This window comes from Notolabrus celidotus, chromosome 22 (assembly GCF_009762535.1).
Source record: "Notolabrus celidotus isolate fNotCel1 chromosome 22, fNotCel1.pri, whole genome shotgun sequence".
Taxonomy (NCBI): Eukaryota; Metazoa; Chordata; class Actinopteri; order Labriformes; family Labridae; genus Notolabrus; species Notolabrus celidotus.
In genome coordinates this window covers 347,597-365,920 of record NC_048293.1, presented here as the reverse complement: position 1 = coordinate 365,920, position 18,324 = coordinate 347,597, and the positions used below count along the sequence as shown (strand labels likewise).

The 18,324-nt window shown below is 40.2% G+C and overlaps 1 protein-coding gene across 13 annotated transcripts in view; it reads right to left on the bottom strand.

Annotated features, from left to right (window-relative positions):
* mark3a (MAP/microtubule affinity-regulating kinase 3a) overlaps positions 1–18,324 on the bottom strand; it is a 65,059-nt gene that overhangs the window by 27,427 nt on the left and 19,308 nt on the right. For 8 of the 13 annotated variants that reach the window (XM_034674553.1, XM_034674559.1, XM_034674551.1 and 5 more), the window contains 6 exons: positions 15,500–15,548; positions 13,001–13,066; positions 9,813–9,883; positions 7,212–7,268; positions 1,601–1,837; positions 734–874 (listed from right to left, as the gene is read on the bottom strand). In XM_034674553.1, coding sequence (XP_034530444.1) covers positions 734–874; positions 1,601–1,837; positions 7,212–7,268; positions 9,813–9,883; positions 13,001–13,066; positions 15,500–15,548 — 621 coding nt within the window. The remainder of the gene's footprint in view (positions 1–733; positions 875–1,600; positions 1,838–7,211; positions 7,269–9,812; positions 9,884–13,000; positions 13,067–15,499; positions 15,549–18,324) is intronic. The other 5 variants (XM_034674561.1, XM_034674562.1, XM_034674557.1 and 2 more) reach the window with 1 other exon arrangement.

Genomic DNA, 18,324 nt, shown 5'->3' with positions numbered 1-18,324 from the left:
TAGTAAAGAGATAGACCGCGTTTTTTTTTCTGTGGGGTTGTATGAGGTGTCAGTCAATAGTGAATGTACGTGTTAGAGCCGACCCCGTCTGCAGCGTGACAATAGCCTAGCTGCTATTCCAGTTCTCCAGCCGCTCTCTCAACACAAGGGCTGAGCTGAGCAGCATCCCCTGTGGCTAACACCTTTACTATTGACAAGTACCTCAAACAACCCCTGCTTCAAAAGAGCAAACTATACCTTTAAAGTGAATTTTTGTCAAAGTGTCTTCTAAATTCATTTTGGACTTGGCAGGAGATTGGCTCAGTGCTGCTCTCAGACAGGAATAAACCTCAGTTAAAGAAAGATAATCACTTAAACTAACAAACGGGCTCCTTTCTGGAGTATTAATAAGGATTTAGACTCCGCTAAGCTGTGTTTTTGGTGCGGCCCTGAACCTTGTGATGTACCCTTTACTCATACATGAAGGCAGAGATGTGAACAAAGAAAATTTTGGTACAAACAGAAGAATGACGATGTATTATTCATGGTTACGACATCAGAGAGAAGGAGGAGTGTGGGCTGGAGCGCACGGAAAAGAGGACACCGTGGGTGTCGGAGGAGATGATGTGGAGGGGTGATGCAGAAGCCGGGAGGAGGTGAAGGGGGTTGGTTGGAGAGGTGGAGGATAGATGACATTCTCCGATGGTGTAGACGTACTGTGGAAAGTGAGTTAAGAACTGAGAGGTATATTTACATTTTCTGCGTCCTCCCTCACCTCGAGAGTACCCCGCTTGGCCGGGTTGAGCACCAGGAAGCGCTTGAGGAGGTTCTCGCAGTCTGTGGACATGTAGAAAGGGATGCGGTACTTTCCTCTGAGCACGCGCTCCCGCAGCTCCTACAGAGAGGAGGACAGCAGCAAGGGAGTTAGCAAAACACTGCAACATGGACTGAGTCACAGGAGTCTGCTGCCTGAGTGAAGAGACACAATGTACGCACAGTGTGAAGAACATTTACATGGAATCCATTGACTGTGACCGTCTCGGCCACAAGGACTGTCTTAACTTTAGAGAAGTAGAGGGTAGCTTTGGAGTCTGTTTAAATACTGGATCCGTCCTTTAATTGAGGCGGGATGTGATTACAATACAAGCATTCAAAACATGCGGTGGAGGACAGTAGAGACAGATAAGCAGACATAGTCAAAGCAGGGATTACATTAACAAAGTTGCAAAGACCAAAGGAAAGGAAAAGAGAAAGAGAGAAATAAAAAGAGTACTTTGGTCTGATGGCCTTTGAGGAGGAGAAACAAGGGTGAGTGTGTCTGATCTCTGAGGATACAGGGTAAGGAGCTGTGATAGTGGTTTCAGACTGCTGATGATAAAAAGGTATGGTCCAGGGAGGGGCTGAACTTTTTATCACTTCTGTACAAAGCAGACATCTGAGACGTCTCTGCAGAACTTTGAAAGTTGTACCCACAACTTGATGTCTGGTTCAAAAAAGTTCAAGGTTTGCACAAGAAACTAAATCCACAGAGACACACACAAGCAGCAGGGAGAGAATGGGGCTAAAGTAACAGAGTCAGTGTGTTCTGATTAAGTGTCCAGGATCCAGTTCTTTCTCCTACCTTTAGGTTCTGACCGTCGAAAGGCAGCGATCCACTGACCAGCGTGTACAGAATGACCCCCAGACTCCAGACGTCCACCTCCGGTCCGTCGTACTTCTTCCCCTGGAAAAGCTCAGGCGCTGCGTACGGGGGAGAGCCGCAGAATGTGTCCAGCTTGTTCCCCATAGTGAACTCGTTACTGAAGCCGAAATCTGCGATCTTGATGTTCATGTCTGCGTCGAGGAGGAGGTTCTCAGCCTAAGAACAGAGAGATAGAGGTCAAAGGTTATTATCTTTGAACATCTGATCCAGTTACTCTTCTGTTCATGAGTCTTATTTTTAAACTGGATGATATTTCATGTGTCGTCCTAAAAGCTGCTTTAACTCTGATTCATCGTCAGTGTGGGGAGTCAGAGATTAGCAAGCTTTGGGTGAAACGTACCAAATGAATTACAGACACAAGTTATCAATTAACATGATCACATCTTCACAGCTTCCAAAACGCACTGAATTAAAAGCAGCTACCTGAAATTAATCTCTCTTTTACCACTGTGATGGCTGTGACAGTTACAGTACAGTTCAGTGTTTTAGACAAACTTTGAATACCTGTTTGGTCATAGATGAGACTCACTCAATTTTCAAAATTAAAGCTCCTGTGAGGAAGTTTTAGCTGGTTATGAAACAGACTAAAATTAATATCATTTTATTTTTTGTATTAATACTGAGCTGACGAAGGCAAACAAGATCATCATCACAAAGAATTACTATTTCTAAGCGTTTTTTTTCGATGTCCACATGCTGCTGCGGGGTAGCTGTAGCAGCTTTTATTCGTACTAGGGATGTCAACAATTAATGGAGTATGGATTAATTGATTGTTAAGAACTTACTTGAACACTTTTTTTTGTTTGGGTTTTCTATCACGTGGAACAAACATGTGGTCTCATATTTGGTTCAGCTATCAGGGAGGTGTTTGAAGTTTAAAGCATGTTTGGACAGAATCAGCTGACTGAAGGTGTTGCTCACAGCAGAGACGCTCAGCTGGGGGCTGCGGCTGAGTGACAGGTCTCCACGGGCGCCTTTTTTTCTCCGATACCGGACTGATTCTGACCCGGTTGCACTCCCGACTGACACCTGACCACGCTCACATGCTTATTTTTCTCAATTAGAACGAGTAGACAGAAAACTGGACACTGTGAGTCTGAAATATGTTTCTGTTCAGTTCCCTTGTTGGAGTGCGAGTCTTCACTTTAATGACTGTGTCTGCAGAGATTATGATCCTGCTCCACACGTTGATATTCATCGTGTTTAATATTTTGAACACCTCAACGTGATCCGTAGCTATTTAATACTGTCAGTTATATACATTGTGTTGTGAAGGAAAATTTGATTCAGGGGAAAAAACGCATTTGGCATTATTTTTGACATGGAAAATGTTCTTTTGTTTTTAATGATTAATCGATAATTTATAGTTAACAATTCCAAAGATCGATCAAGGAGAATACTTGAAATTTACATCCTTAATTCGTACATTTTCCACAGCACAGATCCTCTAAGACTGATACATTTGACTGTTACAAAAAAGCAGGATGAGATTTTTTTTGTTTAAGGATAACATGCTACTTGTGCAGAACACTTTCTCCACAAGGAGCGCCAAAATCAACTCAAACCCAAAGCTTCTCACAGGAGCTTTATATAAAAAAAACCCTAGGTGTTATTTTTGTTTGATAATAGACTTGAACTCTGCTATGATTTCTTTATGTTTATTACACCCACATCCACAGAGTGATCTGGTTTATATAGTATGATGTCATAAAACAGTTTATATCTCCTTTGTGAATGAAACTGTCTCAAATGTGGGTGAGCGCTTCAACTGAAACATCTGCTCGGTGCTCGCAGTCTGCTGCGGGCCAAACACTAATAAGGAAACTGAAGGAAAAAGAGCAGAGAAATCTGAAATCAAGCAGAAGGACTGAAACTCTATCCTGAGAGGCTTTAGCTGCACAAGGGGGGAAAAAAATCTCCATGTGACTGAAAATGATTAACGTTGTAATATGAAAAGTTCTTACAGTGTGTGTCAACAGTGTCTCACAAAAACTAAGTGGCATCAAACCCTGAGGCACGGTGGTTAAAAATTAACAGTTGTTCATACGAATGCTCCCTCACCGTGACACCTGTGACATCTAGGACACCCTCCCTCATTGCACCCATAACGCCCACATGAACGTCTCCCTCCTCCTGCATCATTCATGAAGCTCTACACAGGAACAGTTTAAACATGCAGAAAAGATACACGAGCTTCTCTTAGCTGAGTGACGCAGGGATGAAAACACAAAAGCATCAATATTAACACTCAGAGAATCTGAATGCGTCACATGAAGGCGGTCCTCTTTCTGATGCTACAGGTGATGTGGTGGAGAACATGTGAGCGGTCTAGAGGGACACCTACTTGTGCCTCTATAATCACTCCATCGACAGCGTCATAGCTGCACGCTGAAAGGTGGTCGAGCAGGAAAAGGGCAGGTAGCGCCTTGTTAGCAGCATCTGTGTATCACACATGCTGTGTTAGTGCCGTCAGAGGGAGTATGGGATGATTGCTATATTGCGTAACACTGACGTCAGCTCCTCTCTCTGTGACCTTTCTGTTCAGTGTGAGTCAGACGTAATCAGACGAAAAGGTGAAGGCACTTTACTAATTTCAAGTCATCATGGCGGCGCTGATTAACGTGAACACTCATAAAAAAGTAGATCAAAATAAAGCTGAACATGTTTTCTTTACGGCAGTGATTCAATAAACAACAGACTAAAACTTTTGGTCGCTTGAATTATGTACATTTATTGTATTATATTTCACGTCTTTTTATTTATTTCAGAATTTAAATGCATGTCGGTTAAAGAGCTCAATGAAATGCTCAAATTCAAAATTTAAACCTGATTATCTGGTTCAAATTTAGTCACTTTTAATTTTATTTTACTTTATTTATTTATTTTAATTATAGCATCTTATTTTCTTTTAATGGTTTAATATTTTAGTGTTTTATTATCTTTGAAATGTATTTTATTTTGGTGAGTTTAATTTCCTGTGTTGAGTTTTGACATCTTATGTTTCCTCCAGTGTTTCCTCATTAAGATATCATGAGAGCGTTTCCTCAGTTCCTTCAGAAACTTTTATTTTATTTTCCATTTAATTATTTTTATTGTTATTATTACTATTGTTGGATCTATAGTGTCCTCAACCTTAGGATTGTGGGGGGGGAGTTGGAGTCGGGGCTGGGGTTGGGATTAGGATGGGGGGTCTTTTTATTTTTATATGGATTTTCCTGTTTTTTATATGTATTCTATTTGAAGTTGTTTTTATGTACAGCACTTTGTGTTACAATGTCATTGTATGAAGAGCACTTTATAAATAAAGTCTGATTGATTGAACTACGCTATGATGTTTTTGTATTTAGTAAGTGGCTGCACTAAATTCCTCGATTAAGAGACGAAGAAGAAGAGAGTGGTTCAATTTGTATTGGTAGACGTTTTCATGGTCAAAATTGGACTAAAGGACAAACGGCTCATGGAGTCACAGGAGCGTCTTGTCGGGTGAGCAAGGGAGGTCTAGACTCCAGCTGCAACAGACATCTCAGCGGCTACAGCTACTTCTATCTGTCTCACCACTATCATCTCTCTCTCTTCATCTCCCTCTAATCCCTCTCTCCAACACGGTCTCAGCAGATGTGTGTCTAACATGAGTCTGGTCCTGCTGGAGGTTTCTGCCTGTTAAAGGAAGTTTGTCCTTTCCACTGTAACTTGCTAAATGCTGCAAAGTGCTCTGCTCATGGTGGATTAAGATGAGATCAGACTGAGTCCTGTCTGGAAGATGGGACTGGATCTTATCCTGTCTTGATGTTGGGTCTTTGTTAATAATAGAACATAGAGAACGGTCTAAACCTGCTTTGTTTTTAAGAGCATCTTGAGATAACATTTGTTGTGATTTGGCTCTATATAAATAAAGATAGATTGATTGGGGTCTCAATCTGACAGCTAGATTTAGTTAAATACTCCCATTTCTACTAGGGGTGACCCCAAATAGTTGAATATTGGACGATTGGTTCTAACGAGCCTTAGTCGACTGCCAATCTCATAGTAGAATATTTGCATATGAAACGTGGATCATTCCATTCAAACCATGGGGGTGCTCAATGTCGAATTTTACATTATTTTCCTGTTTCCCTTAAAAATAGTGTCTCATATATCCTGTTTTTATATAAATATAGACTTATTTAATGTAATTCTGAGAACAGCTCTTGAAGTGTTAAATCTCCTTAAAGTGATAATTAAATCTCCCCTGGTAATTAAAGGTGGACTCTCCCATTTAACGGGACCTGTGGAGCAGACGTACCTCAGCTGGCCTTTAAATCTTTCTACGTTCATGGTAGCTCAAAATGTCAGGAAATTAAACTTCAGTTGATCCTAAAAACTAGTGATGAAGATGAGGAGCAGCTTCATGAAGAGGACTGTGAGATCAAGGATTACCGGACCACACAAAAACTGTACGGGGCCAAAAGAACGAGGAGGGATACCCAAAGCTGTCCGAAGTCTCAGAAACAATCCACAACATCCCATCCACCTCCACATCATCAGAGAGGATATTCTCAAAGACAGGATTTACAGTAAACAAAGACAGGAGCGCACTTCTGCCCGTACACACGATGGTTTTCCTCACGTACAGTTTGAAAAGACTCAAGCGGACAAAGACGAGATGAAAGACTGTTTTAAAAGGTTCTGTTAAGAGATTTAAAAACCCTTTAGCTGGTTCAGGTTTGATTTTGAACATTATAAACATGTTTAGCCTTAAGTTGGACAAACTACCCTCCACAGTGCTGCTCTCCTCTGTGTGAACACTGTTTAAATATCTCCTGATTCCTTACTCTATAGTGGAGCGTTGTTCCATGTTTAACGGATGGTGGCCTTATTTGAGTTTTCTCTCCTTCATCACCTCGTTGTTTTTGCAATATAGATTTAAAAAATCTACGTTTTATACTTATAATATTCTGTTGTCCCTTTTACTTTAAGCTATGAGTCTCTTAATTGTAAAGGGTTATGTGTAATATTGTCATGCGGTCACCATCATGCAGACTTTGTGTCAATAAGGAAAAACAACAGACATTCCACTATTAGTCCACTATGGGCAAAATCTGATGAATCAGATTCGACTAAGAAAATCCTTAGTCAGGCTCACCCCTAATTTCTACATACTGTACCTTTAAAGTTGTTTTAAAAAAAAAAACTCAAAACAATAACCCTTCTATAATCCAACAGGACAACTTACACATAGGACATAAAAGTCTAAAATTGAAGAAAAGATGAATTAAATGTGCAAAATTCTTCAAAAACACTAAAACATACTTTTGTTCAGTCATATGCTTTGACAATGGTGTAATTTGTGTAAGAAATGTGTTTATGAACAATATAAAAGTACACTAAAGGAAGATGTTTTTACATTAAATTGCCCCAAAGGATTCAGAGAATAGAGACATGTTTCTTTAATAATGCTGCAAAGTGTGCTCCTTTGAACATCTTGGAATTCTGGTTCATTACTAAGAGTAAAGCACTGATGGAGTAAAGTGCAGGGCTCCTCTGAACTCACCTTGAGGTCTCTGTGAACAATGTGCTTCTGGTGGCAGTACTGCACCGCCGATACAATCTGTACAAGGAAGAGAAAAAGACGAGCAGAGTTTAGTTGAACGTCTGGTGTTCTGTTTTCAGAGCGTGATAAAGGATGTGGTGGAGCAGGAGGAGGAGATGTGGTCGACAGCGACAGGAAAGATAAAACATGAACGCAGATGGGGCCGACGACAGAAGGAGGTTGAGACAGAACAGGTTTCCTCTGTGCAGAGTCATTTATCTGTCTCACAGTCCAGGTAACAGCCTGTACTAATGGAGCAGAGAGGCTGTGATGGATTACCAATACTAAGACCTGAGAGGGTTTAGAGGATGTACACTCTCTACATCTTACTCTAGTTTGACTTCTTACTGTTTGCTTCTTCAGCGTCAGATCAAATAGAGAGGAGTGAGTCTGAGCTCTGTATAGGAACCTCTCGGAGCGCCTGTTAGTGCTGCAGAATCATCTCCATTTGTTTGGTTTCTATTTTCATTTCTGCTGAAGGCAATACTTCCAAACCTACATGCTGCTGAACGCTGCTGTATCCATGCCCACAGAAAAGGGAACTGGCGAATGAGACCATCTTTGAAAACCGGCTGTAAGGAAGGAACCCATTACATGAATAAATTAAAAACTGTGTCCTGAAATGGAGCACACTTTGAGTCATTATGAGTTTTCTTTGTTGGGAGGGATGGGAACTGATGATTACAGAAGAGACAACAGTGCTAGATGTTCTGCTGGAGTCACAATTATTTCCAGAAAGGGTGAAAAAATACTCTTGACTATCTCAGGGCGAGCAAATCCTTTCCTTTTTCCTTTGAAAATGATTTATTGATCAATAAGCTAACCGGTAAAAATGGTACTTGCATCTAAAATCTCATCAGTTCAAATCTGTATATAAAGGATATAACAAATAAAAAAATGTGTCTCAACCAAGAGAACTTAGTTTTATTCTTATTCATGTGCTAACATGCTCCAGAATGACAATAACCTCTCCTGAATCTTGAATCTTAATGAAAGAAAAAGTGTGGAGAGCAAAAGCAGGCGTAACACACGCTGCTGTAATGACATAAAGGCTCCCATTGGTGGTAATCTGACGACTATGTATCTCGTCATTTCAACTTCAGCCACAAATCTGCATTTAGATTTCCTGACACCCTGGAAGGGATCATTTCGAGTCGATATGACCCGTATCAAAAAAAACAAGCATTGTTAAAGTTGTGTTTTCACCTCTTGAGGATAGAGACAACAAAGCATTTTCTTTCTCACAAATCTGAATCACAAAGTTGTTATTTTGACAAACTTAATTGCAAGTAACTCACAATAAACCCTCCTGAATTTTGAATCTTTAAGAAACAGAAAGTGTGGAGAGCAAAAGCAGGCATAACGAATGCCACCATAATGACATGCAGGCGATAATCTGTGGAGGATTTATATATCTCTTTAAATGGATATTTGCACTGAAGTGTAGCTGAAAATCCCTTCTACGTCGAACATTTCAACTTCAACCACAAATCTGTTTGATGCTGTGCAGCAAGAGCCAATCTGCATTTAGATTTCCAGACATCCTGGATGGGACCATTAACACTTGACATGACCCGTATTCAAAAAACAAGCATTCTAAAAGATGTGTTTTCTCCTCTTGAGGACAGACACCACAAAGCTTGCATTTTCTTTCTCACAAATCTGAATCAAAATGTTTTATTTCGACAAACTTAATTGCAAGTAAATCACAAAAACAATCAGCGTCCTGGTTTCAGACTGCTGAAGTAAAACATTGTTGAGCTTCTGTTTAATTTACTATCTACTGTTTGACTGAGACTCACCAGAGACAGATGAACGGGCACTACTATGAGGGAAATAATAAACCAAGACATGGCTGTGTTAATGTAGCAAACATTAACAGCACACTGAAGAGGAAATCTAGTCTGGAAGCTCTTCAATGCTAACCGCTAACTACACCTGAATTACTGACGAGCTGACATCTGTTTCCCAAGAGGCTTATTACCTATCGTCAGACCATGACAGACTATGTATGCTGACGGGCTCAGAGTTTCTACCTTAGCTGTCTGCAGACTGCAAAAAAACGTATAAATGCATGCTTAAACCTTCCTGAGAGGAAAACATAGTTCATGTTTTCATAACGTCATCATTCTGTATTTTTAAAGTCAACTAAGGACGAATTCAGTGAGACAACTCTGTCAAAACTTCAGGAAATCTAATACATTTACTGTCTTTTTAGTGATTAAAACAATGTTTTGAGCCTCAATGACGAGCAGTTGCTTCCAGTAAGCTTATTAAAAAAATGTCTTGATTTATGGTCATTAATTGTGTTGCTTGTAAAGATGTCACACTTTCCTTTTAAAGCTATTAAAGTATTCTAGTGTTTGGCTTAGTCACAGTAACACTCAGTGACTTTGGTCTGACTGTCACTGAGAGATGAATGATGGAGACAGAAGGAGGTTTGGACATTTGTCATCAGTCCTCGCTGCTCCAGAAGCAGGACAGAGGACGGCGACCTGTCTGAGGCAGAGCCGGGAGCAGAGGTGTGAAACCGGAACACTGCAGGGGGAGAAAGCTGGTTACCTGTCTAAATTTAGCCCTGGCCTCTTTTTCCTTCATTCTTCCATGTGCAACCAGGTAGTCGAACACTTCTCCTGCAAAAGAAACACAAAGAGAGAGGGAGTTAGACAGTCTCACAGAGCACACGCGACTGAGAAGCTGAATGAAAGTCAAAGAATAAAAGAGTGATGCAAAGAAGGCGGAGAGGATCGCAGAGTGAGTCATGACTAACAACGATAAAAATAACTTCAGGATGAACTTTCCTTTTCAGCTGGCCCCTCACCTTCACCCATGTGCTTGGTTCGAGGGTGTTTTTTGACCATATTGAGGCGAGCGCCGTGCTGCTTCCTCCACACTGAGCCTCTCCTGCAGGCACAAAGCTGCTGCCTATCTCTGCCGGCAGCAGATCCTTCCCTCGGCCCACGGTTCTGCACATTTCCAGCCAAAACGTGACTTTGCTCGCTCGTGTGCTAATTGAACTCGAGTGGCTGGCTTACGTGTGCAGGTCCATACCCAGGCAGAGAGGACTGAGAGAGGATCTAAACACAATAACAAGCAACAACACCACTCCCCCACTCTTCCTGAATCCTCAAAACCCTCCCACTCTCTCAGCGCTGACCTGCAGAGGCGGTCGGAGTGTTCGTTTCCGTACTTTAGAGCTCTAGAAAAGGAACAACTCATAGCTGCTCTCTGATTCACCTGCTAAAGACAGAGTGTGCCAGCTCACACTCTGCATGTTGGAGCTAAAGGTCACACTGCGGGCTGCACATGAGGATGAGATCGGGGAAACGGATCATGATATAATAAGAATCTTGCTTTAAAAATGAGAACAACTTGTGCTTCTTAAAAAAAAAGGAAGAAAAACTAGAAATCTGATCCCAAACAAATGTGGATCAGGAAGTTTGAAGCACTTCCTGGTCAGATGAAGTTCCTGAAAAGATTGCCTCTGTTTCAATGCAATCATCCCTAATCCTGTTGGAAACTGTATCTCCTAAACGTGTACACTGTGGTCAAATATCAGATCTTGAAAATTTGCAAACACAACACAGAGAAGAGGAACAGTCTGGGTCAGAGCAGGACTGCAGTCTGCCATGCCGGGCAAGAGGAGCTGAGGGCTCGTCCACAAAAATCGATGTGAAATCGGAAGAAATATTAGATTTACTTTATTAAGATGTAATGCAATTGGCGCGTGTGATCGGACCGCCCATCTCAGTGGAAATGTGATTTGCTCCTCAGAGAGCAGGTCTCCACAATTTGCCGTCTGCGCTTTGCTCAGCATTATGAGCATGACCTTTACAAGAAATCAATAACAGCCTCAGCCTTTTAGGTGGAGGGGAGAGAGAGTGTAACACTGCATGAAATGACAAATTACGAAAAGCTTTCCCCAAATGAAATCACAAAAAGTAAACTCAAAGTTGCAGAAGCTGTCACAGAAGGAGAAAAACATGTTTTCGTCCGTGTGTTTTGGTTTTAATGAAATCTTCTTGGGCTGAAGCTGTAAAAACAGGAATACTGTCACATTCAACAAAGTCAAAGTGAGATGATAAATGACATCTCCTGAGAGTTAACGCAAAAATGTTCACTTCTCAGTCCATCACTTGCTGCTTTTAATTTTTATACTTGTTATGGATAATAAGCCTCCCTTCTTATTCTTCTTTATTTGCTGTAGCAGGACGTCCCCTCATGTTCTACTTTACTTTTGAAGTCTCATCATTAAAACACATTTTGGTCACAATCTGAATCAGAGAAAGTCAACTGACCTCGATTCACTTGGAGGATTAAGTGTTTGTACCTTGACAAAATGAATGAATAAAGATACAGATGATGATAAAACCATCATCAACTCATCGCTCTGTTTAAGTGTCAGTCATGCAGAAATCTAACAGAGCTGATAGGAGTCAACCCGACCAACCTGTTTTTCTTGCTCCTACTTTCTTCTGTAGTTTCAGTCGGCCAGATAAGTGTCTTTATATCGACAGACTTCACCATGACTGGAGGTTATTTTCAAAACTCATGGTATCAAAAACCATTGGTTAATGTTCATCAATTTATTCCAAATGCTCTAAACAGATTTCAGAAGTTCTCATCAGGTCCAGAAAATCTGCTCTAGAGGATGTACGTTGAGGGATCAGGGTGCAGAGATCAAGACTTGGTGGCTCTTCTTCCTAAGCGTCTTCAAAGCAGTGAACCAACAGGGTGATTTATATGGAACCCCAGTCCCATCAGTGACAAAAACCAAGACGTAAATATGGTGTTAATGTTTGAGTTAAGGATTCAAAGGAGGCAGGTTTCACTCTCTATCAACCAGCTGATGTTTCAGTGTCGTCAGTGGACGTTGTGAGCCACACGCTTCACGTACGACATTATTGAGTCACTGAATCTGTTTTCGTTCCAGTGTGATGCAATTTGTTTTCAGCCGTGAATCAACTCGTCTAGCTTGTCAACACTTCGTCTCAGCTCTTCTGTCTTTTATGTGCAGGCACACGACAGAAATCCATTCAGTGCTTACTACATACACTTGCTATAAAGTGATTCCAAGTTAACACATAATTGAGACCAAATAATAAACTCCTCCGTTGTACTATCTGTACTAAATATGACATCATTTGAAGATAATGAAGCATGCGTTTGATTTCAGGATTCAGATTTGATGTTCAACTGCTGTCCTCTGGTGACGTCGACCTCTGTCTTCATACATTTACTGTAAACATCCCAGGGCCTCACTCAGACTTCTGCCCTTCTACATTTGTCCTCTCAGGTAGAAGTAAAGTCTGCAGACTGTACGCCGCTCCCAGTGTGCATAAATTATTCAAACACACACATTTATCTCGTTTGGTGTTAATAAATCATACTCAGGACCTCAGAAGCTGCACACAGCACACAGCACACACACACAGCACACAGCACACACACACATCTTCAGACTATAGCTGCTCTTTAGTGCAGCAGCCGTTGAGATACGGGTGTAAAGGTTTGACTTGTGCTTTATTGTTTTACAGCTGGAGCTACCTGCCTGCACCTGCCTCTGTGCAAACACACTTAAATGTTACATGTGTTCATCTCTGTGTGAAAATGCCAGCTTCCTGTTTTGAGGCGGGGACATTCTCTAATCTCCGAGGCTTATGGATTCACTTAACAAAATGGGACACGATGCAGGTGCGGGGTTTTCGGCTTACAGGGACGAAATGTTGATCAGTTCATTTTTGTCTCACCTCCGCTGGCGTACTCCATGACCAGGTAGAGCGTCCTCTCAGTCTCAATCACTTCAAACAGCTTGACTGAAAGAAGAGAGACACAGAGAAGATATTAAAAATTAAATCATGTCTGAAGACGGGGAGATTCAGACGGTGCAATAAAAAAAAAAAGGTTGCAAATGGACACCTGAAGACGAGGAGAGAGGAAGTCACGTGTACCTGTGTGTGTTTGCGTGTCGTGACCGTGTGAGCTCGCCAGTATTTACCGTACAGTCTAAAAGACTTTCTTTTTACTGCAGAGTGTCGAAGATATAAAAGACTGTGTGATGAGCGGCCGAGGGCTGCACTGCTAAATATAGATGAGGTGGGATGAAGACAATGAGAGAGAGGAGAGATGGAGATGGAGAGCGTGCGGGCTGCTGGTGCTTACTATCACTCTGGTAATTATAATCACATTTCTGCACAGCACATCACGGAGCGCCGGGAAACAGAATTTAAAGTAATTAGAGGGGAATCCCATCTACCAAAAGCAAACACACCATGGCAGGCCTGTCACATGTGCACAGTGAGCATGTGTGTTGTGGGGCGTGTGTTTTCAATGCCCCTGTGTGTTTGTGTGTGTATGTGAGGGAGTTTTCTGTTCCTCTTTTATGTCTCTGAACGGGATAAATGACATTTTGTGACCTGATGGGATTTTTTAAAGGGCATTTCGAGCCGATGAACGACACTACAGAATACAGACAGTGAACTGAAAATCTTCTTTCATTTAGATAACAACGATCTTTGAGTTAAAAGGCCAACATGTTGCTAAAATGTGAGGATGTGCTCCTCCTTTTAGATACTTTTTTTTCTCTTAATGTTATTCTATTCATCTATTTTTTAAATAAAAGGACAGAATAAGATTTTCTGTCTAAATCAGAGAGTTAACATTGTTTATTAGGAACCAAACTGAAGTAGACAGCACTGTGGTTATGTGGCAAAATCATGCACACTCTGCACAGATTGGCTGCTGTCATTTATTATATTTCACTTAATTTAAACCTTAATTTATAATAATAATAATAATAATAATAATAATAATAATAATACAATATATAAAATAAGAAAAATAAAAGAAGAAATGATAAAACAAAAAAGAATACTAATTAAAATTATGATAATATTAATAAAACATAAATAATACTAATATAAAATGTATTTAGTGCTTTGACAGACAAAGCATGGCAGAATTCAGGAATATGACAAAGAAAATAATAATAAAAAGGGAGAAGTGTAGAAAATGTAAACAATGCAAAAAACTAAATACAATGCAAAAGGTTAAAGAGGATAAACATTAATTAGATTAATGTTAACAGAAAAAAAGCAATGAAAAAGTAGGTCAGTATATCATTGTTCTAGAGTTTTTTTTTTTTTAAAAGCATTAAAGGACAATTAAAAGGTTTTAAGAAGACGACAACATCACATCAGAGAAAATACAAAAAGATGGATTATGAAAATTAAAATGTATAAATGAAAAAGGAAATAATAAAAAAAAATTACCAAATTAAATCAAATTAACTAGTTGAATAAAATTAAAATAAATCAACTTATAAAATAAGATAAAAATAAATAAATTAAAATTAAAATGTATTAAAAGGGGAAATCACATAAAAGCAAGTCTCTCTATTTAAGTCTCTATTTTATCAGCATAAACATCACTCCTCTTTATGAGAAGGCCTTTTTCTAAATCTAATATATAACACAAATTGGATAATTTTATATACATAGTTAAGATAATTATACATTATTTCAGATTTAATATTCTGTTTGAAACTCCATCTCTCGGTGAAGTGGTCTCCTGCCTCAGAAAGTTGGGAGAAGTTTAAATCCCATGTTCCTGAAATGAAGAAGCCAAGAAACTGAGCAGCAACCTCACTCACAATGACAGTTAGTGTTTGATGCACTTCTCCTGATAAAGACAAGTCACTTTATTCCAGCTTTCAATATCTGATGTTTTTGTAAGGTTGCTTCATTTTGCTGCAAGAGTTCAGCAGCAAGTCTCATCCGCTCAAAGCAGCACCATATCTTGTTATTGATCATATCTGTTATCATTTCTAATCTGAAAAGAACACTCAAACAACGACTCTTTAAATTCAGTATCAATTAGAGAAAGTTGTGCATGGTAGATTTGAAAGTAAGAGTCAAATGTCTCACAGTGTTTGAGCTTCCCCATACTTTGTCTGTCATACTTTCAGAGATGTTTACATTGACCATCTGTTTGATTTGCATGTGTAATCTCCTGTGAACTCTGTGTCAACCAAAAGTCAATAAAAAAATAAAAGCTCAACAAACATTACTCTTGGTTTCAAACAAGTGCTTTAAACAGTGTCAAAGAGTGTCCTGCGTGCTCATTGGGCTGTTAGGAGCAGAAAGGTTAAAGGTCAGAGAGGACCCTGCGTGGCGAGGGTCAACAAACACCAGACAGAGACATGATACCTCGTCTGAGATGTGATGTGACAGTGTGTACGATCCACTCACCTATATTGGGATGATTCAGGATCTTCATTATTCTAACTTCTCTGAAGAGCTGTGATAAAAGAGAGAAGGATAGAATTAATTTTTATTCTGAGGAAGACAGACTCACAACTTTATCAACGTTTCATTACAGCAAGTAGGAATATTTCTGAGCTCGTATGAAACATTAAAACAAAGAAGAATTCATATCAAGAATTAAAGTTTCATGTTTCTATCTGCTGATACAGGAAATACACAAATAACAAGAGACATGATTTGATAATAATTGATCATATAGCGCTCAAACCACTCAAAGCGCTTTACATTACACGTCACATTCACACACTGATGGCGGAGGCTGCTTTCATCAGTATCAACTATTAATGTTGACACAGGACCAATCACAGTTTGGGGTTAAGTGTCGAACCCCCGACCTCCGACCGACTCCACCACCGAGCCACAGCCGCCGCGACAACAATGTCATAAAGAAGCAAGGGGATTATGGGAGTTGCTGTCTTCTCAGTTACAAAACAACTGCTGCCTTTTAAAACTTCATTCGACTTGACTCTAGTGGGAATCGTTTTTAAAGACGAGTTAATGCAGTCAAGTTTAACTCACATTACGTTTCGTCACATTATACACATCAAGTCATTTTATCATATTGGAACAACTACAAGAACGTTAGCTAATATGTTTTCCTGGAAGAGAGGCAACCAATCATTGAGATGTTTATTCTACTAGATGATTAAAAACGTTGCCACACTCGCTAGTAGGCACTACGATAACTTGTCAGTTCAACAAATTATTCATATTTTGAATTTGTTTGGGCATGAAGTACTGGTCATACGTTGTGTTGAAGATGAAGTAAGGCCACCTGCCCCTAGCCAGGGTTGTAGCAAGTTAATGGAAATTGCCATAGTACTACAATTCTCTACTACCTGGATGTAAACGAGCACAGATGACGGAGAGCATCTCGTAACATGGTGAGGTTTGTCAGTGTTTAAACACTTGACTGGAGCAATAACCAGCTCAGGCATCTGCACTACCAGTCAAAAGTTTTTAAACACCTCCTCATTTAAGGGTTTGTATTGATTGTAATGATTGTAAACACTGTAGATTAATACTGAAGACATCCAAACTATGAAAGAACATATATGGAATTATGGAATGAACAAAAAAGTGTTAAACAAAGCAGAATCTGTTTTATATTTTATATTTTATATTTCCTTCATGACAGCTTTGCACACTCTTGGTATTCTCTCAGTCTGCTTCATGAAGTGGTCTCCTGGAATGGTTTCTAATGAACATGAGCCTTGTCAAGAGTTCATTTGTAGAATGACTTGCCTTCTTAATGTGTTTGAGACCACCAGTTGTGTTGGATAGTCCTATTTGACTACTGGTGTAATCCAGATTATGGCAAAACCAGATTTCATAGTTTTGATGTCTTCAGTATTAATCTACAATGTTGAAAATAATTAAAATAAATAAAAACCATTGAATGAGAAGGTGTGTCCAAACTTTTGACTGGTAACATTAGCCACACTTAGCAAACCAATTTGACATCATTTACCCGCAGACTCAGTGAACCCGTGTTTAATGCAGACATGTAATTTTAATTCAACAGCAGCATGCATTAGAGCTCTGATATTTCTTGACTTGATGACTTATTAAGCTGCATTTCTAGGTCACAGAGCAATAAGAATCCATAATTTAATTTTAAATGGGTTTTCAGACTCGACACACAGATTGCATTAATTTTGAAAGGCAGCACAAACCTCTTCCTGCCTTGTGTCTGATATATTTGCATCCTGATCACATTCCTCCTCATGTAGAGGAAACGTATAATCAGGCTCCTGCATCATTCAGCGGCTCAAAACAGGAGATCATGGGTTCAGGAACCCAAACACAGGCCCTTGTGTTGTGCCAACATCAACACACTCGTCAAGGAAATGTGATTATTCTGTCACCACCTTCACGTCATCTCCACAAACAGGATCTCCTGCAGCCCGGCGTCAGTTTCAACCAGTCTGAGAGATGCCTCCCGCCCTCCAGCACGGCCGAGGAGAGGGGGATCTGAATTAAGTTAAACATGCACCGTCACATCTCCGCCCTCTGCTCTAATAACAAGACATTGTGTCAACACACGCTCGCCTCCACATCAGCATTCAGAGTGACCAGACAAGCAGATTTGTAATGGCCAGAAGTGGTTTTTAGTCTTCCGCTGATCGAGGCACAAAAAGGAACCGAGTGCTATTTATTATTGATCTGCTGTTAACTACACCTCGGCCCTCTTCCCTTCCATAAAAATATAAAAAGGCATCAATCTTTAATGAGGCCTCGATGCCACAGTGAGGCAGCTGGTAGAGCTGCAAAAAGAGAGAGCAGACCGACACAGAGGTACACGGAGACTTTCACACAGTCACAAAGTCACGGCCTCCAGTTACTCATGTTTACCGAGTGTAGTTAATTCACTTCAAAACTGATTTTCCTCCGCCTTCATTTTGCAGAACCTTGTTGAGACATAAATCTCTATTTGCACTGCTTCCTCATTCATCTCTAAACTTTAATCTTTTCTAGGAAAGAGGAGTAACAAACACAATCAGGTGTGTCGTGTAGTTAAGACATGACAGATTCAAAACCACAGAACCTAAAATCTGCAGATCCCCGGGGACGCCCTGAGAGGAAACAAATGGAGGCGGACAGCAGGTGATGTTTCCACTCTCAGTGTGAGGCTGCACACTGAGCTGCTGTAACACAATGAAGCTCATACATGGAGTGACGTATTGTTACCTCGGTCACATCTCTTCATCCCTCAACCTTCAACCCGAGTGAGCACACGACCTCTCTGC